Source organism: Natator depressus, chromosome 5 (genome assembly GCF_965152275.1).
Source record: "Natator depressus isolate rNatDep1 chromosome 5, rNatDep2.hap1, whole genome shotgun sequence".
Taxonomy (NCBI): domain Eukaryota; kingdom Metazoa; phylum Chordata; order Testudines; family Cheloniidae; genus Natator; species Natator depressus.
The window spans coordinates 90,588,004-90,611,070 of record NC_134238.1 but is presented as its reverse complement, the minus strand read 5'-3'; the positions used below and the strand labels follow the sequence as shown (position 1 = coordinate 90,611,070).

Sequence of the window (23,067 nt, the reverse complement as noted above, 5' to 3'; positions counted from 1 at the left end):
ACAAGTTATTTCAAACACATAGTGGAAACGTATTTTCTTTTCTCCTTTTCATAACTGAAAGGTCAAACGTCTTTTTGCTCATACTTGCCAAAATATTTACCTCTGTACAAAGATCAAAACATGGAAAATGTATGTCCCTAAGGTGAATATTTTAATTAGTTATGGCCTTTGAAAATGCTGAGCTAGCAAGGAAACAGTTTGCAACCTAAACTTTGACACTTACTTCCTTTCGTATTTAAAAAAAGTATATGCACCACAGTTCTTAGGAACACTTATACCTGTTTCTCTTTAGCAATGGGTTTGGGCCACAAAGTTTAGATCCGGCTCAGAACTTGTTTGGGTTGTTCCAGTTCAGGGTTTTGGTTCAGTATCCATCTCTAATTTCAGTATACATATTCAGTGAATTAGTCTGTTCTCTTTCAGGAAGAGATGCCATTTTGATGACACTTCAAAGCAAGGATTCAGTGTAATTCAAAGCACAGTAGGCTTGAGAGACAGCAGCCCCATTAGAAAGCAATTTGACTCAATTCTAAATTATCAAGTTTTTTAAACAATTTGTTTAATTTAGCATTTGATTTAATCATTGTTAAATCAACTATTTTCTTTTCAATCATAGATCTTAATTTATAATTCCAAAGCTTCATAATTTCCAGTGCCTTCACAGTTTTCTTTACACTTGTAAATGTATACTGTTTGCAAGGTAGCATGATGACCATCAGCTAACATTTTCAAATGCTGAAGGCAATTCTTTCAATTCAACTTTGTAGGAAACAGACATCTTCCAAACTGATTGGTAATTATCATTTTTATTTTATTTTAGACATTTTTATAAACAATTTTAGTGATTTACTCCTCTGTGTAGTTCAACACAGAAATCTCTGTTCCTGCTGCTATTGCCTATATCCTGGACCCTAGGATATTTTTGATATTACACTAGAGATTTCCTTTATACTGGCATTCTTAGTTACCTTGGAGGACCTTCCTGTCTTTCTGCTTACTGACCATTACTAGCTAGGTATTTTAAAGTACTTACAAAAGGACTCATCCCTCGCAAGCTGGTGGAAATGGTGGCAGACTTGGGCAACCTGAGAAAGCTCTTTATGGGAAAACAATGAGAAGATGCATAGCCACAGTTCATCAGGAAGAAGCAGCCACACTGAGAGGTCACTCTCACGTTTACTATCCTAAAAACAAAAATCAAAGTAACATGCTATTGCAAGGAACGGCGAACAAATACAATGCATTTTCTTGCGGACAGCTAACTCCCGTCCATGCCAAACAGTAAAATAAACAAATCAGATTCAGGTACCGAAGAGAAGAACATTTTCTTCTGTTTCACTGGCAAGCAAAGTGAGAGGAGACTTTAATGCAAGGTGACAGTCTATTTCTCCTCTTCCATTTCCAATCTGAGGCATCAGAACCATGTATTTTTTAATTTTACCCACCTGGATTTTGGGTTAGCTGGCCACAAAATCTGGGGCTTAGCCTGCTGGTCAGAAGGAATGGGGATCTAGCATTCTGATCAGCCACACCCTTACTAGCCGGCTCAGTTTATCAATACAACTCTCTGAATAATAATAATGATAACAATAATTCCAGATCTGGAATGTGTTGGTTCTGCTTAGCTCTCCCAAGTTGGAAACACAGCCTGGAACACACTTAAGCCACTTTGAGGACACATGAAGAAAATGACCAACCACCTCTCATTTTTTTAAGTGCTTCCTATGGTTTGCAGACATAGGGCCAGATTGGCCTCTACACAGGAAAAGTACAGGAGACAGGAAAACTCAATGTATAAAAACCTTATAACATTTGCACAGCATTGACCTGTATGGGCAGAGATTTGACTCCATATGCCCACAAATCCCCTGAACAACAGTGCTTTCTGGTACCACACCCTCCATGATGACAGAGTTTCTGAAGAACAATTTTTTCCCTTAGGAATGTACTAAACTTCACCGTGTTACTTTTATTTTATAAAACTTCACCAGAGCTGTCATTCAAGGTAGCCGTAGATGGGCTTCAATCCCCATCTCTTCTACAAAATTCTCCATCTGAATGCCAATAAGACTTTTTGTCTGCAGAATAGAGTGTCTTTTTATTACCTAACAACTCAATTTTAAGACAAGTCTCATAAAAGCTTTCCAGTTCTCTCTTTTTCAAAATATAGTTATAAAAATACCATTTTGCTGTTCATACAGCAGATACATCATTAATAGAAATTTGTTCACATTAGAAAACAGATTCAAATGACCAGATTAAATAAAGTACTACAAACTTTTCTAAAAAAGGTAAATAAATACATAAAGAAGTTACTGCTTTGATGAATTTGGCTTTGGGTTATTAAGGCCCAATCCAGAAGGTAGAATATTTTGGGCAGACAAGATCCTTTATTTGTAAAGACCGGATTTGTGGTTAGTATAAAAAATAGATTTCAAAATTCTGAAACACCAGCTAAGGAGCTGATGCAGACACTTACCCAATTTACTGTTTCCTCAAAACCTTGAAATGTACTTTTGCAAGGTTGCTTGGAGTCAGTGCCTGGGTGAAAGAGAAATTATTCTGGAATCCCAGAGCTACGTGAAAGTCTGTTTGTTTGGTAATAGAGAGCAACATATGAGGAAAAGATGAAGCAATATTTCCATTTGGCCATACTATAAATAATCAGAATTACAGAAATTAGAGATGAAAAAGACCTGGTAAGGTATTTAGTTTACCTCCTGTTAGGGCAGGATTCTTCCCACCTGCCTTTAATGTAAAACAAACAAACGCAGCAGCCCCAGAAAAATATATTTGGTGGTTCTACGTATCAGTATCTTGCCAGTAGCACCAGATTTTCAAAAGCTGGCCTCCATTTTTATGACTGCAAATTATGGGGGCAAGTAGTTGCAGGCATAATTTTGTGCCATAATTATGTGTGTGTGTAATTATTTGGGCACAAACATTGTCATACGTACGTCTGAGGAGCAATTTGATCGTTAGACATCCATGTAACCTTAACGTAACTATGCTGACAATTTTATAGGTGAAAAAAAAGAGGCTGATGAAGGCAGGAAGAAAATGCTGGTACTTAATCTCTAAAACTAACCTAAACACAGAACTAGATAATGATATTCCCATATTAGTAGGAGGATAGATTTCGTGGCTTTAACAGCTCTTTTCCATCTCTAATATATCAGGCATTCCAATGGAATAACGTATTTTGGCAAATATTCAAATCAAACTTTTTTCTGTCTTGGTGAGTGGTACAATTATTAATTGAATTACATTAATTTTTTCTGTCACTACAGCTGCTAACAGACCAGTTGCCTTATACTTACTATACATTAAAAAAATAATCAAACATTTGTCAGTACAAAGGCCACTCACTAGAAAGCCTTTTAATCTATGCAATGTCATACACCATTCTAAATACATTATTAGCATCTCTTAGAAAAGCAAAAATGGTTGAATGCCAAAACTGTAATGCCACTGCTGACACACTGATTGTCTTTGTACGTGGAACACCATATCATCAGATAGAGATTCAAATGGACCATAGCTGCAAGTATTCATTTCAAGAGACTATTAAGAGTGCAAATGTCTGCTATATTTCTATTTTAGACACAAGTTATGTAAATAGTTATGCAATCAACCAACACATAAATAGCTGCCTATCCTGATTACTAGGGAGCACCTTAATACTAGGCACTGATGCTCAACAGTGAGTTGCAGGACAAAGCTTTATGGATCATATCTACACTAAATAAACATTCACATAGCATTGAATACATTCCCAAACTCTTGTCCCATCATTCAATGTACCACTTCGGACAGATTTTTTGAAGGCAGACTCTTCTTTGACTGGTCAGGAACTGGAAGAAGCAACCCCCAGTGCATTATGAGTAGACAAAACAGATTTGATTTATTCAGATGTCCTCAACTGGCTAAAAATCAAATAAAAATACTTCACAAAAAGCACTCCTTATACTGTAATCATCTGCACAGATTAGTGCTGTGTTTGTTAAATAATGTTCACAGTAGAAAGAACATTCACCAAAACATGCAATTTTCTCTGCTACTTTGGATGAGCACAGGAAACTCCCTTACTCTCAATTTTGCAGTTATAAATCTGTGGAGCCATAAATATCCCCAGGATATTTCTGTTCTGCTTGCATGTAACATACCCTTGTTCAGTTTTATGGATCTCTTGACTGACCTATTTACATTTCACTTGCCTTTAATTGAGGTCCACGCTGTTAGGCTCAGAAAAGCCTTTTAATACTCCAAAGAAATGCTCTTTATGCAGCCAGTAAATTCATTCTCTTGTTTATTTTTAACATTTTAAAGGGTGTTTATTAAAGCCATTGTCATGGAATGGGTCTCTGAAGAGTGACCACTTATTTTTAAAGGAAGGTGATCTGTTTATCCACTGGAAGACATTGATTTCTATCTTGAATTTCCGAAATCATTTTGTTCATTTAGGATGTAATGTAACCATGTTATATCAGGCTGTGATGTTGTTAGAATTTCCATGGCAGAGTCAAGCCTGATGATATTTATTGGAGGTCTCCAAGGAAAGCCAAAGGTGCTGCAGGAAGTGGTACTGGCAATTTACAAGAAGCCATTTCCCTTCTAAATCAGGACTGTCCCAATGTCCAAACACACTGTAAAGAAGCATTGTGATGATAGCACTGATGTCTTGCAGATGAGATACAAACCCACGGTCCTGACTATTTCTGGTTATTAAAGATCTCAGCATTTTCACAAGAGACGGACTGCAATGAGAGTCAAGAGCTCTCAGTACCTCTCCAAAAGGTGTTTGTTACCTTCCAGAATCAGTCCTCACACTAGATCTGATCAGAGAACATACATATATTACATAAGACAAAAGAAACTGAGGAAGTAAGGATCTTACAAATTACAGTTGGGGAGTTAATTTTTTTAAAATATTTGTTTTTATCTTGCTGTTCTTCCCTACTGTTTAAATTATCCCTAATTTAAATTATTTTCAAATTCTCTAATCTGCATTGTTACAGTTTATTGACACTTCGAGCTACAGTTTCTTTTTAATTTTCAGGTCAGCATCTGTTGATTATCACTCAGCTTTAGTTCCCTGGACAGAGTAAGCACCTGGAGAATGCAAAAGGAAGGTAGGTAAATGGGAACGAAGGTCAAAAGTGATTAAAAGGAACATAGTGAATACATGAACACAAAAATTACATGAAACAATTTACACATCATTCCTGTGCATATCCTAATAAAAGCATTATGGACTGTTAACATGCTTAACAAATATGTGCATACATTTTTACTTACAAGCATTAGCAGTCTTCACAAAAGCTACTGATGTGGTTTGATAATTAGGTGGTTTCTGCTGAGCTTTTGCAGATGTGGTAGGTTTTGGGAGAGGATATGCCTTCATCTGTCTGGAATTGACACAACCTACAGAAAGGAGGAAAGTTTTGATAATACTATAGAAGTAAGAGGTAGAAATTAATTATAAGATTATGAAATCCCCAATCCTAGCGCTCTACATGCTACAGGGATGCTACAGCTACAGGGCAAAATTCTCTGGTGTAACTCCCTGTGACAGATATGGCAATTTCCTGCAATATCCTTGAAAACCTTATTTAATTAAGTTTAAGTATCTTTGGCTTCCATTGTATTAAATGCAAAGATTATGTATTATTGTGGACCTAGATGATCAAAGGACTATACTGAACAATGTGACAGACAAGAATGATCTTTTTGGGACAATACAGATGAAGTCGATTTCCTGTAAAATATTTAAGGGGTGATGCATGCAAATTCTCCACCCCAGGTTATGCAAACACCCAGCCTTTCTAAGCTATGCTCTGAGGAGTGGGCTTTTGTCTGCTGATTACCTGTCACATGAGGTCAAGATCAAGGGCCCAAGCTGTATAAAGGAGACTGATCTATTCCTGCAGGTGCTTGTTCTGAGCTAAGGCTGTTATGAACTGGTAACCACAAAAAAAAACCCTGTACGGAGTTTGAATGACTGACTCCTACCAGAGCCTTTGTGATCTCTGGTAAACTGTAGATTCTTTATTGTTTCAATATGTTTTCTCTGTAATGCTTTCACCTGAAGAATAAATGTGCTTGCTTATAACAAGCTGTGTGGTAACTCATAACTATTGGCAATTACATTGCTCATAGCCCTTTGAAGAGAAAGCAAAGCGCAGAACTTGCCTGTTTAGGCAGTCAGACTCGCTAAGAATATCAAAGTGTAGGCAGAGATCTGTGCCTGGAAAACCCTGGTTAGAAGGGAGAGAGATGTGGGTCTCTGCCCAAGAGAAGTGACATCTGAGGAGCTGGGAATCTAGAGTGGGATGAGTCCTTGCTTCAAATAAATTAGACCTTGATTAAGCAAAGTACTTGAACACATGCCTAATTTTAAGGAAACAAGTAGTCCTACTGAATTGAACCATGCTGCCTCAGGACCTTACATGACAATGCAAAGCACACCTCTTTGCACAGGCCATCCCCCAATAAAATAGCCTCAGCATGGCCTATCTGGCTTTCTTGGCTTCACTGGCTTTCTTTGCCCAAAGATGTCTTCCCTAAAGCATTCAAAAAGATGCAAACTAATGGAAGGAAAAAGGACAAATAATCAGCTACTCTTTATCTCTCCATCTAGATTCTCAGTTGCACCGATCTTCATAGCATCTGAGTGCATGGCTAGGGAGTAACTATCTCTAGTCTTTGCCCAGATACTTCTGCAGATTAAAAATATCTAGTTGATAGGCAAAGTAGAAATATATAGCTATATAGCTACTCAAAATAGGATGTGGGAGAATGGCAAACAAGAATGAGGGAATATAGACCTTTTGATCCCAAACCTGACAGCTTACTCCTCTATCACCTTAACTAAATCAGATAGGTATTAGTATCTTGTACGTTAGGTTATGATTTGCTAGGAAAGGAAGAAGCCAAATTTAAATATCAGTCATAAGAAACATAGATGAAGAGAAGCACCATATGAAACCAGATACTACAGCCAAAAAACAACAGAGGGACTAGGAGAAATACTACTGTATTTCTTTATGAAACTGCTATTACTGAATCACTGTATGATGAGCTAAGAAAGGCAAGCTGGCAACTGATTGCACTTCTTGAGCATTCATCCCCTCATTACCCTGAAACATTTCCAGTTAATATGGGATGGATTTCTAGCACCATACCAGCTTACGTAACAGATCTAAATTGAAAGTCTAATTTGTGCGCTTATCATGAGGCTATGTACTCTTATGTACCAAAGCAAATTTTACGCAGATATCTACTGATACGATCATGTCTCATAAATCAGTTTTCCTGCAGACCAAAAGTCAAGCAAGCAGAACAACAAGAAAGAAGTTTAACAACATATAAATCTGGGTATTATTTTCTCAGTGAGTCTTTCACTGAGCTATTGAGATAACAAGAAAATGATGCAAGACTATCATTCTACAGAAGGCTTGTGATCACCTACAATAGAAAATCAAATAATGTAAAAAGAGGTTGCTTAATGACAAAAACTCTTATTTTCAGAGTGCACTGCCTCTACAGAGGCGGGGCTTCCTCTACTAAGAGAGAAGGGTTAACCCCTGCTGTACCAGTGCATGGCTGATACACCCCATCATAGTCCTGCATCAGCCATTCCATTATCTTGCTTGGATTGATGTCAGACTGACAGGCCTATAACTGCCCATGTCAGCCCATTTGCCCTTTTTAAATATTGGCACTTTAGCTTTCTTCCAGTCTTCTGGAACTTCCCCATGTTGTAAGACTTAATGAATATCAGCAATAATGGTCCAGTGAGCTCCTCAGCCAGCTCTTTTAAAACTCTTGGGTGCAAGTTATCCAGACCTCCTGATTTTAAAATGTCTAACTTTAGTAGCTGATGTTTAACATTCTCCTGAGATACTAGTGGTATTAAAAAAGTGTTATCACATGATATTACTGCATCATTTTTTCCGCCCAAATACAGAACAGAAATATTTATGGAACACTTCTTCCCAGTTACATCTCTGTAAACTTTCCCTCTCCTACCCTCTGTCTCCTTTGTAGGGTGGGCCCTTAAAGGGGCAATAACCCCTTTTTCTTCTGGACCCACTCACTTCGGTGAAAGCATTTTATGAAAATTTGAGAGTGTAGATTAGATTAGTCCCTGCATTGATCAGACTGATTCACTTAAAACAGGGGTCGGCAACCTTTCAGAAGTGGTGTGCCGAGTCTTCATTTATTCACTTTAATTTAAGGTTTCGCGTGCCAATAATACATTTTAACGTTTTTTAGAAGGTCTCTCTCTATAAGTCTATATATTATATAACTAAACTATTGTCGTATGTAAAGTAAACAAGGTTTTCAAAATGTTTAATAAGCTTCATTTAAAATTAAATTAAAATGCTGACCTTACGCTGCCGGCCTACTTAGCCCGCTGCCAGCCAGGGGTTCCATTCACCTAGGCTGGCAGCAGGCTGAGCGGGGCCTGTGGCCAGGACCCTGGCTGGCAAGGGGCGGGCTGGCAGCCAGAACCCCAGACCAGCAGTGAGCTGAGCAGGGCCAGCAGCCGGGACCGCAGACTGGCAGTGCGCTGAGCGTCTCAGCCCGCTGCCACTCAGCCTGCTGCCGGTCTGGGGTTCAGTCCGCCGGCTCCTGCCAGCCAGGGTTCCAGCTGCCAGCCCCGCTCAGCCCGCCGCCGGTCTGGGATCCCAGCCCTGCCCACATAAAGTGGGTACCTACCTTCTCCCTGGTTCTAGCCCATTGTCTTCCTCTCTCTCTGCACTGACAGAGGGTGGGAGTGCACTGAGCACAGGGCTGGGGGTGAAGGAGCAGGCTGGAGGTTGGGGTGTAGGGTCTGGCCAGGAGCTAGCATGAGGGCGGGGGCTCAGGGTTGGGGTTTGGGTGTGGAGTGCTTACCTGGGGAGCTCCCATTTGGTGCGAGGGGTGCAGGTGGGAATGTGGGGGGTGAGAGGGGGTGCAGGAGCTCCCGTTTGGTGCTCAGGGTGGGGGTGAGAATGTGGGGGATGCAAGAGTCAGGACATGGCATATGAGGGGGCTGGGTATGTGTGGGAGGTGTAGGAGTCAGGGTATGGGGGGCTGGGTATGTGTGGGGGTACTGGAGTCAGGGTTGGGGTCGTGGGGGGGTGCAGGGGTCAGGGCAGGAGGCTGGGGGAGTGTGAGGGGGGTGCAGGGATCAGGGAAGAGAGCTGGGTGTGTGTGAGGGGGCTGCAGGGCTCAGGGCAGGGGGCTGGGTTGTGTGTGAGGGGTGCAGGGCTCAGGGGTGTGTGAGGGGGGGCGTAAGGGTCAGGGCAGAGGGCTGGGGGTGTGAGCTAGGGTCATGGGGGTGTTCCCAGCCTCCGCCCAGAGTGGCTCAAGACAGGGGGCTGGAGGGGATATGCCCTGATTCCACCCCCCTTCCCCAGGCCCCGTCCCCACCTCCTCCCCGGAGCAGCGAGCACGCTGCAGCTCCACTTCTCCCTCTCCCTCGCAAAGGCCATCAGCTGATCGACGGCGGGGAGGGAGAGGAGGAGAGGCAGGAAGCCAGCATGCTGGGAGAAGAGGCGGGGGAGGGGGAGAGCTTGCCTGCTCCGCAGCAGCAGCCAGCAGGACCAAGCTTCTTCATCCTGCCCCGGGGGAGGGGCGGGGGCACGGAGAAGAGTGGGCTGGGGCAGGCAGGATTTTTAATGGCACGCTGCTGCCTGCCGGGGTCCCGGCCTGGGTTCAGCAGCGGGCTGAGCGGGGCTGGTGGCTGGGACTTGGCAGGCAGCAGCGTGCCATTAAAAATCAGCTCACGTGCCATCTTTGGCACGTGTGCCAGAGGTTGCCGACCCCTGCTCTAAGGTGCCACAAGGACTCCTCATTATTGTACTGGAAATGTTTCAGGGTCATGAAGGGATGAATGCTCAAGAAGTGCAATCAGTTGCCAGCTTGCCTTTCTTAGCTCATCATACAATGATTCAGTAATAGCAGTTTCATAAAGAAGATGGAGTAAAAAGGTTATTTTACCTCTGTACTCGGCACTGGTGCAACCACTGATGGAATACTATGTCTAGTTCTGGTGTCCACAGTTCAAGAAGGCTCTTGATATATAGGAAAGGATTCAGAGAAGAGCCACAAGAAGGATTAAATGATTAGAACACATGCCTTATAGTGACAGACTCAAGGAGCTCAATCTATTTATCTTAACAAAGAGATGGTTAAGGGGGTAACTTGATTACAGTTTATAAATACCTACATAGGGAACAAATATTTAATAACGGGCTCTTCAATCTAGCAGAGAAAGCTGTAACACAATCAACTGGCTGCCCACCAGAGCTAGACAAATTTCGACTGGAAACAAGGCATAAATTTATAAAACAGAGTAATTAACTATTGGAACAATTTACCAAAGGTTGTGGAGGATTCTCCATCACTGACCATTTTTAGATACAGATCTGATATTTTTCTAAAAGATCTGCTCTAGGAATTATTTTGGAGAACTTCTATGGCTCGTGTTATATGGCAGGTCAGACTAGATGATCACAATGGTCCCTCTTATGACCTTGGAATCTATGAACCTAAGAAAGAGCAAGAAGCAGCTGGATGAGGTCAGCGGGAGAGGAACACTGCCCTTCTTGCTCACCAGAACTTATATATATATATATATATATATATATATATATATATATATATATATTTATAACTCGCCAATCAGCCCCAGAGATTGGGCTGGCACCACGCACCCATACACCCACCCATGAAATTTGCAAAAGGACCAGTTTTCCTCATGACCCACTCTGGGCTTTATGCTAGTCGCCCTTTTTTCCTTAGGGATTGCAGGGGAGTCGGCTTCCCCACAGTAAGTCTGGGACTCGGGGGTTAGGTTCTAACATTGTAACTTAGTACATAAAACCTATGGCAAATGTCCAATGCAGGTACTCCTTAGGAAGGTATAAAGGGTTATCAGAGAAAATGGACTGGAAAAGGATTTGAAAGAAAGCATCCCTTAAGGAGCTGAGGAACAGGAGGTAGGGACTTCTACATTTGGTACAGCAGGGAGCCAACTCCCTCCTTTTAGAGCCCCCTTCTAGCTCAGACAATGGGTGAGCAGTGGGGTATCAGCACTGGGATGGCTGGGACCAGGTTGCAGATCATGTAGAAATGATTAAGGAATGATGATGTCCTGCACTATAAAATTCGTTGCCAGATATTTTAAGAGAATAAACTTGCAGCCTAATTAAACTATATCCATTGCCTCCTGTCCTTCTTGCAGCAGTAGACAAGGCTCTACTTTGTATTCTTTGTTCATTTGTGCTCATCTCAGTGATGTACAGGATCCTTGCGTTGAGTGATCTCACTAATAAATGGGATAACAACAACATGTTTTTAATGTGAAATCTACAAACTGAAAAGCACAAATAAATCAGCTCAATGTGGATAGAGCCTTCAGCAAGAGCAAATGCTATACCAATGAAGGTGTCTCCAAGAAGATGGACAATGTGGGGGAGGGCAGAGAATCACTGGATAGATGACATGCAAGGTATTACAGTAAGATATCCACATTTTTATTTGCCTTCTAAATTATTCTTCTCAGGTGAAACTCACAATACCTAATACGGGGCCATGGAAAGCCCTGTGTGTGTGATTCCAAAAGAAAGAATAAGCAAGGAGGCTCTAGATATGGTCATGGATATATCAAAACTACCAAAAATATCACAAAGTCTGCTGCTGCCTCTGCACACCCTGGAGTCAAGATTCATGGGGCTCTCCCTATAGAAGTGCAGAGGGTAAAGTTTAGTAGGTGGTTGGGTAAGTGGTAGTGGTCAATGGACCCATTAACTGTGCAGATCCAACGTGCACAAATCCTGCAGAGTAAGGCTGTAGCAAGCTATGTCTGCTATTAGACCACAGAATACACTAATGGACACGGGCTGGCTGAGCAAGTGCTCCAAGTCCAGCCTCCTGGCAAGGAGAAGGGAAGATTCCATCTTTCTCAGTCTCCATATTCGTCCTCCCTGTGCAAAGCCTGTTTACTTGGGCTTTGGTGAGAGGTGTGGTGGCTACCCAAATTTCAGCCCTAGTGACTATTATCCATTTAACACATCACTTTTCTCACAAGGAAGAGAAGAGGAAAGATAAAAGATATGGCAGAGGGGCTCTTTAAATCCCCATAGCAGCAGATCATTTCTCCCTTTTTTCATCTGTGCTTTTAATTAAAATATTAAAAATTAGAAATAGATTTGATCCCTTAGAATACAGTTACATGTGCTATTTCAGAAGAAAGTTCAGATTCTGGAGTCTAGCTAAACTCCCCCTCCCTCTCCACTAGCAAAAGTTACATGCTATACATGCATCAAACCAGATATATATTTTCATGATATTTAAAATATTAATTTTCTTTGGCATATCATAGATCTGGTCATGTTTACTGGTTATTGATTCACATACCTGAAGGCTGAATATTTTGAGATATATAGACCATCTTCTTGCCCACATCAGCTGAGACTGGTCTCTGTACACACTGTGATCTAGATCAGGCAAACAAAAAATTGTTGGAATAGTATATTTATTTATTTCCACTTGCCCATCATCAGGGGCTAATAATATATTTAATACTATAGATTGACAAACATAGTGCGTAGCTTTGGCACTACAGCACCCGGTAAATGGAAGACAAACATGTAACTGAAATCATACCATTGCCATTTTATTAAACTTACTAGACATTTATTTAAATATATAATGTAAAACATATGTGGAGAGAATAAACATTTGATAAGATGCAGAGCTGAATCAAAGAACATGGAACCATGGTGACAGCCATGTGATAAATGCTATGAACCAATTAAATAGTTTGCAGAACCTATTACATATATCCAAGGAAGGTTCTAAAAAAATTCTTTCAGTTAACTTGTCTGGGTTTAGAAATTTTTTAGTGGCTCTTAAAAAGAACTGTATGCTGATTCCTCCCACTAAAGTATTATTAGGAGAATATCTGAATCTTGTCATGTGTGAATTCATCCCTTTCATTATCAGACATTTCCATCACAAATTATTAATCAGATCACTTCTAATAACAACAGCTTTCCTTTGGCTAATCTGGCAAATGAAGGCAGTGAGCTTGAGTCAGATGTTCACACCTCTCATGTGTGTGCACATGAACTCTGATAACATTAACTTTATTTCAAGAGGAGACTTTACTTAATTTTTCCTCATTAAGTTACTGTAGAGCAAATTACTCATATATATGGAATTATACTACAAGTGCTTATTGACTCATTATTCCTTCAGTGTTAGTATAAATTATTGCTGCTTGCCCTTGTTAAATAACTGGGAAAAATACAAGAGCCACAGTGTATAAATAGAGTTGTTTTAAAACGTTAATGTTCATTTAGAAGTCAATTAGGAAATACACATATACATATTAAAATGCAGATTTTAATAAAGCATTTGATATACTTTCTCATGACAGATTATACATAAAGTCCATTCAAATTTGTTTGGGTTTAGAGGAAAGTCACATGGAATGAAAACTGACTGAAGGAACAAAAACAAAGGGTAAAGATAAACAGCAAATTACTGAATGGAGGGAGGCATCAAGTGGGATACAACAGGGATCCAGTATTTTGTCCTGTCGTATTTAAAATACTCTCTTATGATACAGAAAAGGGAGTAAACTGAAATTAGTAAAATTCTTTCATTCAAGGAATTTGAATTTCTACAGGAACATGTAGGCACTTTGGGTGAAAAGAATTATGAACTTTATCATTTCATGATCACAGTGCATGATTCTGAGGAACGGTAGTAGGGAAAACAACAGAATAAAGATAATGGACTTCAAGAAGACAGACTTTAGCAAAATCAGAGAATTGTAGCTAAGATCCCATGGGAAGCAAGTCTGAGGGCTTGTCTACACTGGCGAAAGTTGCAGCGCTGCAACATTCTCGCTTATGGGCATGAAAGAACACCCCCCTGAGCGCAGCAAGTTTCAGCGCTGTAAAGCGCCAGTGTAGACAGTGCACCACCGTTGGGAGCCGCGTTGCAGTGATTAGACAACTAACATAGTGAACATCAGTATAAATGGGGTAGGATTTGAGGCTCAAACAGGAACGAACAAGTTAAGAATTACTCACACAAGTTAGATGTCTTACTAGACAGTGCACCACCGTTGGGAGCCACGTTGCAGTGATTGGACAACTAACATAGTGAACATCAGTATAAATGGGGTAGGATTTGAGGCTCAAACAGGAAAGAACAAGTTAAGAATTACTCACGCAAATTAGATGTCTTACTAGGCAGGGCCTGATTAAATATATCCTAGAATACTTAAGGAACTGGCTGAAGAGATACCTGAGCCATTAGTGATTATTTTGAGAATTTGTGGAGGACAGGGGAGATCCCAGAGGACTGGAAAGGGGTAAAATATAGCACCTATCTATAAAAAGGAGAATAAAGACAACCCAGGGAATTACAGACTAGTCAACTTAACCTCGCTACCTGGAAGCATAATGCAGCAAATAATCAATCAATTTGTAAGCACCTAGAAGATAAGAGTGATAAGTAACAGTCAACATGGATTTGTAAAGACCAAATCATTTCAGACCAACCTAATATCCTTCTTTGACAGGATAACAAGCCTTGCGGGTAATGGGGAATCAGTAGATGATATATATCTCAACTTTAGTAAGGATTTTGGTACTGTCTGACATGACCTTCTCATAAGCAAACTAGAGAAATATAGCCTAGAGACAAACCTACTTAAGATGGGTGTACAACGGATTGGAAAACCGCACTCAGGGAGTAGTTCTCAATGGTTCACAGTCAAGCTGGAAGGGCATATTGAGTGGGGTCCTGCTGGGATCTATCCTGGGTCTGGTTATATTCAATATTTTCATAAATGATTTGGATAATGGCATAGAGAGAACACTTATAAAGTTGGTGGATGACGCCAAGCTTAGTGGGGTTGCAAGCACTTTGGAGGACAGGATTCAATATGAGCTTGACAAACTGCAGAAATGGTCTGAAGTAAATAGGATGAAATTCAATAAGAACAAATGCAAAGTACTACACTTGGGAAGGAATACTAAATTGCACACATGCAAAATGGAAAATGACTGCTTAGGACAGAGTACTGCCGAAAAAGATCTGGAGGCTACTGTGGATCACAGATTAAATATGAGTCAACAATGTAAAAGTGTTGCTAAAAAAGCGAACATCATTCTGGGTTGTATTAAAAGGAGTGTTGTAAGCAAGACACAAGAAGTAATTCTTTCACTCTACTCAGCACTGATAAGACTTCAACTGGAGTACTGTGTCCACTTCTGGGCACCATACTTTGGGAAAGATGTGGACAAATTGGAGAACATCCAGATGAGAGAAACAAAAATGATTAAAGGTCTAGAAAACAGGACATACCAGGAAAGACTGAAAAAAATAGCTTTGGTTAGTCTGGGAAAGAGAAGACTTCGGGGGAGGGGAGGAAACATGATTGATAACAATCACTGAATACATAAAAGGATGTTACAACAAGGAGAGTGATCAGTTTTTTTCCTTAATCATTGAGGACAGGACAAGAAGTAATGGGCTTAAATTGTAGCAAGGGAGATTTAAGATAGACATTAGGACAAACTTTCTAACAGTAAGTGCTGTTCCAAGCACTGGAACAAATTACCTCCATCGCTGGAGGTTTTTAAGAACATGTTAGACAAACACCTTTCAGGGATGGTCTAGATAACACTTAGTGCTGCCTCAGTGCAGGGGACTAAACTAGATGACCTATCAAGGTCCCTTCCAGTCCTACTTTTCTATGATTCACAGCTTGGGGTGAACTCTCTTTAAATACTCTCTCATACACAATGGCTTGTTCATGAACCACCCGGGGACAGCACCAGCAATAGCAGCTGCCACCTGCTCCGTTACGCTCATGAATGAGCTACTTTGAAGAAATGTTTTAGAACTCCATTGGCCAACAAAGATTCACTGACAAAAGTGGGGGGTGGGGGTTGAAGAAGAACGCATCATACTGGCCCTGTTTTAAACAGTCAATTAGGGTCCAGTCCTTCTCCCATTGAAATCAATGGCTAAAGAAACAATGGGGCACATACTTCACCTCTGTTCAAATGCAGTGGAGTGAGGCCACTGCAGAATATTAGTTGCAGCTCCCTGATACTTAGCCATCCACCACCACCGCAAGTTAGAGCTTCACAGTAAGCGCCTCTACCTTTCACTACGGGTGTAAGGTCTACCAGGGATCACAAGCCAATGGCGAATAGGGCACAACAGAACTCCACTCTACCATACCCCATCTCCATCCCACCAATCTCCCTGAATCTCTCCAGTACACCCTCTGTTTCCCCTTAGAGCTGTGTGGCACAGGGGCGGCAGGCACAGGAGGTGGTGGAGAGTTCCTGTGTGTAAGGGGAGTTCTCTACTGTCCATTTCCAGCAACTTTAAGATTCCTTTGTGCAAAGTGGCTTTAGTAGACCACAGAATCCATCCCAATGGCTTCACAGGAAGCAGGGTCAGGGCCTTAACAAGGACAGAAATGAGGCAAAACATGACAGAGGACATGGGCAAGAGCACATGCACAGATTCTTACCGCCAAAGAACAAATCAATTGAAAACAAGAAAAGAGGCCAATAGTAACTGAATCTAGATTAAAACAATTCTCTTCTTTATTCGTCCCTAGTGCTAAGAAGTTTATTAATTATGGAAAAAGCACAAATAAATTTTTTACAAATAAAAAATGCCGTCCTACACAAACCAACCCAGAGCATCTGAATATTTACACAAAAACTTTTTCAGCTCTCTGCCATGAAATTATAAGAATTTAGCCCTCTTGAGTGTTTGGCCTGAATTCTCCCCAATTCTAAGTATACTTTGACTTTTTTCCACCGTTTAGATGTATGCTTTTTATAATATGCTCACACCAATTCTGATAAGCTGTGAGTACTTGGTGAACGCTTTCTTCAGATAATTAAACTAGATGTTTTATAAATCTTATTTTATTTCTCTAAAAAGAAAATAAATACAAAAATAACTTAAAGAAAATAAACTTTCAAAATAAATGATGCTTACTATAAGCTGGACTCCAAAAATGGGCCCAATCCTTTCAGGTACCCCACATGAACACAGAGGTTCACCCATGTGAAACCATGTCCAGGGTCAGGGAATATGAGATGTTAATGAGACTTTCCCAAGCTACGGTTTATCTAGTTACTACTGGTACTATCCATTGCAGGAAGCAATAAATCAGGTTAATGGTGTAATGGGTAAGAAACAGAATTTGTTAAAACTGGAAATTTCACAGAAATGGTAGGACAACTTTTTCAAACATAGGTGCCTAAATTTGGGTCCCTAAATTGGTACAATTATCATCTTTTAGACATACACAATACAACTAATAATTTGACTGACTAGATTGGAAATATGTAAATTTATCATCTTTTTGTTGCCGCTCTGATTTCTTTGTTATTAGCTCTATAACAGACAATGGTGCAAATCCAGTCCTGTGTTATTCTATTGAAGTCAATGCATTTACACCAGGGTGAATTTAGCGTAATAACAATAATGAAACAGTTTTGCATTTCTATAGTGCCTTTCAACCAGCAATTTAAAAGCGCTTTGCTAATTCTAATGAATTAATCCTCCTTTCTCCTGTGATGTAGGGAAATATTATTATCTCCAACTTAATTATGGGGAAAATATTGAGCCTCATGAACTTGGCCCTTTTCCACTGGGCTCCAAATCCAGGAAGCAATGTCATTGGAGTGAGCTGCATCAAAGCAGCTCCCACAGCAAACCAGCATCGCCTCCTGCGCTTGACCCTTGCTCCTGCCACTCTCTACCTGGCTTCTAGAAATTAAAATTGCTGGGCAGTCAGAGAGAGGATCCTCAAGCTCATTCCACTTGATATGGATGGTGCCACAATAAGAGCCAACCCCGCCCTCTCCCCCCACTCAATTCTCTGTTCCTGTCAGATGCCATCTGAAGGCTGCTGCCACCAGACTCCCTCTACCTGCTATGTAGATATCTTTTATGTGCCCCTTTTCCCCACTGCCTCTACTTATTCTTTTCTATTCAAAAGTATTCTGTAGTGTGTCCCCAGCACAGAGGCTGATTCTCACTTATGCTAAGGCTCCTTACCTTAAAGCAGGTGTAAATGTCATTTACACTGATTTTAAGCCCCTTTACACTGCTAAACTGGTTTAAAGGGGCCTAAGTATAAGGGATAATCAGACCATAATAAATAATGTTCTGCTTAAGAGACAATAAAAATATTATTTCCCATAACAGTTTTGTATTTTCCAACCCCTTTCTTTAACCATTTGCCATCTAATAGCTGACCTGAAGGAAGAGGGGAGCGCTATAAACAAATGTCTTGCCACAGACCTTATTGTGACTCCAGGGGATACTAACCATGTGGGGAGTAGACTTGTTCTTTTCCACTCAGCTGCCTTGAGAATCCCCACTGCTTGATTTGTTTCAGAAGCAATTAGAGTTGTATAATAAAAATCTTGACTTTAATTCTTTGCCAGTCTAGTGTCTCAATTCTGACTAACGTAGTTTGGCTAATTTGAGTTAAAATTAGAATGTTTCAAATTAAATTGTAACTTTAGAACAACATACCGCAGAGCTAGAAAAAAATTGGCAAGGTTGATAAGATTAAGGATGTTGATGTCGGTATTAAAGCCCTAACTGAAGCATTTATTACAGATAATTTTTAGTGGACTGTAAATTCAAAAAATTCAAAAAAAAGATAAGCAAACCTTGGCTTCAGTTCTCCATGTGTGTAAGATGACCATGCAATGCTGGATTTCTCCCAATACCTCTTAGAACCAGTCAGTTTTGTCCGAATGCTTTTGGTTTTTGAGAGTTTCCTATCTAAAAATATGTAACAACACTAAATGTTACCAAACATTTACATGTAATGAATTTATGATTTTTTTAAAATCATACGGAGTGATCTTACTTCACTATGAGTAAATTCTGACAATAAAGTATAGTACTGTAGTTCCACATTCTCCTGTATTCCTCAAGAAACATTTCCTAGAAAACATCTAACATCTTTACTCATTGAGTCCCAAGAACAGCCTAATCAGAGCTGTTTATTTACACGCAAGTGATAAAAAGGGGCTAATAAAAGCAATGAATTTCACAAACAGTTGTTATGTGTCATTACTTGACAGCTCTTTTTTAATGCAAAAACTAAGCATCTCAGAGCACATGAATCAATTTCAGTTAACAATGAATTAGGAACTGGAGAGATGGATGCTACTTTATCAGTGCTGAGCCATTATTATTATTATTATTATTTTTATATCAAAGGTCATAAAATTTTAGATTTACTTATAAACACCCAAAATAAATTATGATAATCAGAGAAGAATAATTATGACAGTCAGAGAAGAATAAACAACAGGATCATGCATATATTCAACAACAGAGGATTACCACATTTCTCCTTAAAGTAATCGTTAGAAATGGTTATATATTTTCCATAATTAAAAATGAACAACTTAGCAAATGTGAAAAAAAAATTTACCTATTGAAACGTGGCTTTTTTTCTGCTCTGTTTTACTGTTCAACTCAAGATTATCCAAAAGTTTCATAAAAGTAGATTCTCCTTCAGATGTGTCCTGTTCTTCAAGATAGCTGTTCTCTTGTTCTATGGCATCAGGATTTATGTCACTAACAGAGCTTAGTTCAGTAGCTCCACAACCACTGTGAGTTTCTTCAGTCTCCTCTTGCTCAGTCACCTTACCCTCAAGATGTTTGGCGATCTTTTCCTCTTTAGAGTATCCAAGGTATTCTTGGAAAGAATATGGCTGGTTTCTCTCTTTGGGATGAAGACATCTGGCCTTATTTAACTGATCCAAAACACTAATATCACAGTCTGAATATAACAGTGGCTTATCATCCCAGCATATCTTTTGGCAATCATCACTTCTTTCTCTGAGTTTGGGGAATTCCTCTGAGCTGCTTTCTGAAACATGTGAAGATTTGATGACTTGACTGAAAACATTCTTCTGCTTCTCAGTCACATCTCCTAGGAATACTTTGGATTTATGTTCCATATTGTCTTTACTAGACTGTGTTAATATACCTAATAAAACACAACCACATCCACTGCACCAAGTCATATCTGGATAACTGAGGCATGCAGAGTCAGGGCAAACTTTAAAAGTGTGTTCCGGAGGGTTCACTAATGAATTCAGCAAAGGATTGCTACTTTGCATGGCTGGATCTTTCTTAGAGCATTTTAGCTCTATTTCTTTTTGAGCTCTCTTGTAGTTATTTCCTTTACCCATAGTCTTGTCAAAACTTGTGCTACTGAAGATACTGTCTGTTTGCTTTTCTCCAATCCATTTTCTCACTTCAACAGTGTAATCTGAGTCTTCCATATCCTTGAATCTTGATTCATTTCTCTGATCTGTATCTCTCTTCAGAGGTGTAAAATCTACCACCAGATCTTCCAATTCATCATTTTCTACCTCAGATTCACTAGCGAAGGGGATACATCTGTTTTCAGCCTCTCCCTTGATTCTACCTGCAATAACCTTGCCTTCACTGCAGCCATGAGCCTTTAAGGCCAAATTGAAATCTTTGTGTTTATAATTTTCTTTGTTCTCTAATATGTGCTTTTCTCCCATGGACCGTTTTCCATTTTTGTACGTCTTCTTCATGGAGGCAATACTACCTCCCAGCACACCAGATCTCAAATATTTTATATTTTTTTCTTTAAATGAAAATATGCTGTGTGAAGATTTTTTGTTCTCCTTAATCTCAGCACCAGACCTATCTGATCTTTTTGTCTTCACAATTCTGTCTGTGAATTCCTCATCTGAACTATCAACTAGGGGAGCCCAAAAATAAGTACTAGGATCCTCACATGGAGCCTCTGCCATTTTACTTGAATAATTGTCAGTTTTACACACAACTTGAGGTTCTGGCTGGACACTATGTATCTCTGACCACATATCTTTCTCACCTATATTTTGAAAATTTGATTTTTCTTTGCTGTTCCAGGTTTCATCAGCAAGTGCAAGTTGGCCCAAAATACCCGGGGAGATCTCAGGGTCCCTTCTTTCTCTCTTGATCCTAATTATTGTCTTTCTCTTATTATTATTATTAGCCTGAATGTTATAAAAACATTTGTTTTCAGGGGATAATGTTTTATCTCTTAAAGGGTCAAGAGAAATGCACCTTTCTGTATGCTCTGAGTTAACTTCAGAGATTGAAGAAAAGCTGGAACTCTTGCAAATATTAGCATGTGCATTGAGGTTAAAACCATCTGTCGATTGTGACAAAGAACGATATGAGATTCTGGTTTCCCTACTTAGTGCTATTTCACTTTCATTGTCTTGAGACAAAGTAAGTCCTTGAGATAACTGTGAAAATTTCGGCATATGAGCTGCTTGCTGAGATTTACTAAGGAACAATTGTGCCCAACTCATAACATGCTGGAGTTTTTGTGTCTCGGGAACAGTCAGATCCTCAAGTAGTCTATGATCTAATTCTGAAATACAGGTCTGGCTCATACACTTGCTCTGTGTTTCTGGATTTCTGATAATTGTTTCTTGTTCTTTTCCTTGATGGCTTACTCCAGATGATCTCTGAATTAAAAGTTTTCTTCTATTTGTTGCATCATTAGGTTGCTGAGAGCTACTTAATGTGGAAGTCTGATTTTCTTCTTCTTTAGTGCTCACTGCAGAATGTAAAACTGCTCCTCTGGAAGCTGATGAACTTAGTTTATTATCCGTACCACAATAGCAAATCTTTGTCCTTCCACTCCTTCCATTGTAAGCTAAGCGCTTGGCCCGTAAGAGCTTGAGGTCGCGGGTGCGAGGTGTATCTGTTTCATTAATGATTTCAGCATGGAGCTGTTCAGCTGCTTTTTCAGATAAATGCTCCATCTGCAAAAAAATATATGTACACAAAAATGACATTTTTCAGCAAGAGTAGAACTACAAATATAACTCTTACAGATAAACTGAGGCATTCCATGAATATATTCAATGCAGCATTACAGGACTGAAGCAACTAATTATAGGCAAAAAGGTAAAAAAATCCATTCTGAGGCTAAAAACTTGATCCTGCATCGAATGACGTCAATGGAAAAATTCCCATTAATTTACATGGGTCCAGAATCAGCTGTAGGAGCACTAGCTCCAGCTGTGGGACCACTAGCTCCAGCTCAGCGAAGTACTTAGGCATGTCTAACTTTAAACATGTGAGTAGATCCATTAACTTCAATAGAATGGCTCATGAGTTTAAAAATTAGGCACAATCGTAAGTATCTTGCTGAATCAGGGCCTCAGTTCAGACTTTTTAAAGCTGCATGAGCTTATTGGCTTTAAGGCCAAACAGCTGCTTTAAGCACACAATTATCTTCTAAAGCAACAACATCAAAATACTCATCACATTACAAAGCTTCTTGCTAGAGTTTAGGGCAGGGGTGGCCAACCTGTGGCTCTGGAGCCACATGCGGCTCTTCAGAAACTAAAATGCAGCTCCTTGTATAGGACCAACTCTGGGGCTGGAGCTACAGGCACCAACTTTCCAATGTGCCGGGGGGTGGTCACTGCTCAACCCCTGGCTCTGCCACAAGCCCTGGCCCCACTCCATCCCTTCCCGCCCCCTCCCCTGAGCCTACCGTGCTCTCGCTCCTCCTCCCCTCAAACCTCCTGTATGCCACGAAACTGCTGATTGGGAGGCGCAGGGAGGGAGGGGGAGGCACTGACTGGCGGGGCTGCCAGTGGGTGGGAGGTGCTGGGAGCGGGGTGGGGGAGCTGATGGTGGGGAGCTGCTGACGTATTACTGTGGCTCTTTGGCAATGTACATTGGTAAATTCTGACTCCTTCTCAGGTTCAGGTTGGCCATCCCTGGTTTAGGGGAAGGAATATGTGACAGTAAATGGTACATAAGAATGGCCATACTGGGTCAGACCAATGGTCCATCTAGCCCAGTATCCTGTCTTCCACAAGTGGGCAATGCCAGGTGCCCTAGAGGGAATGAACAGAACAGGAAATCATCAAGTGATCCATCCCGTCACCCATTCCCAGCTTCTGGCAAACAGAAGCTAGGGACACTTCAGAGCATGGT

At 40.3% G+C, this 23,067-nt stretch overlaps 1 protein-coding gene across 1 annotated transcript in view; it reads right to left on the bottom strand.

Annotated features, from left to right (window-relative positions):
- The window catches only part of LOC141987959 (uncharacterized), a 113,841-nt gene that overhangs the window by 81,183 nt on the left and 9,591 nt on the right, over positions 1–23,067 (bottom strand). Inside the window, exons 2-7 of the mRNA XM_074953789.1 lie at positions 19,508–21,878; positions 18,732–18,846; positions 12,412–12,491; positions 5,299–5,424; positions 2,480–2,541; positions 1,034–1,184 (exon numbers count right to left, since the gene is read on the bottom strand). Of these exons, the coding sequence (XP_074809890.1) occupies positions 1,034–1,184; positions 2,480–2,541; positions 5,299–5,424; positions 12,412–12,491; positions 18,732–18,846; positions 19,508–21,878 (2,905 nt within the window). The remainder of the gene's footprint in view (positions 1–1,033; positions 1,185–2,479; positions 2,542–5,298; positions 5,425–12,411; positions 12,492–18,731; positions 18,847–19,507; positions 21,879–23,067) is intronic.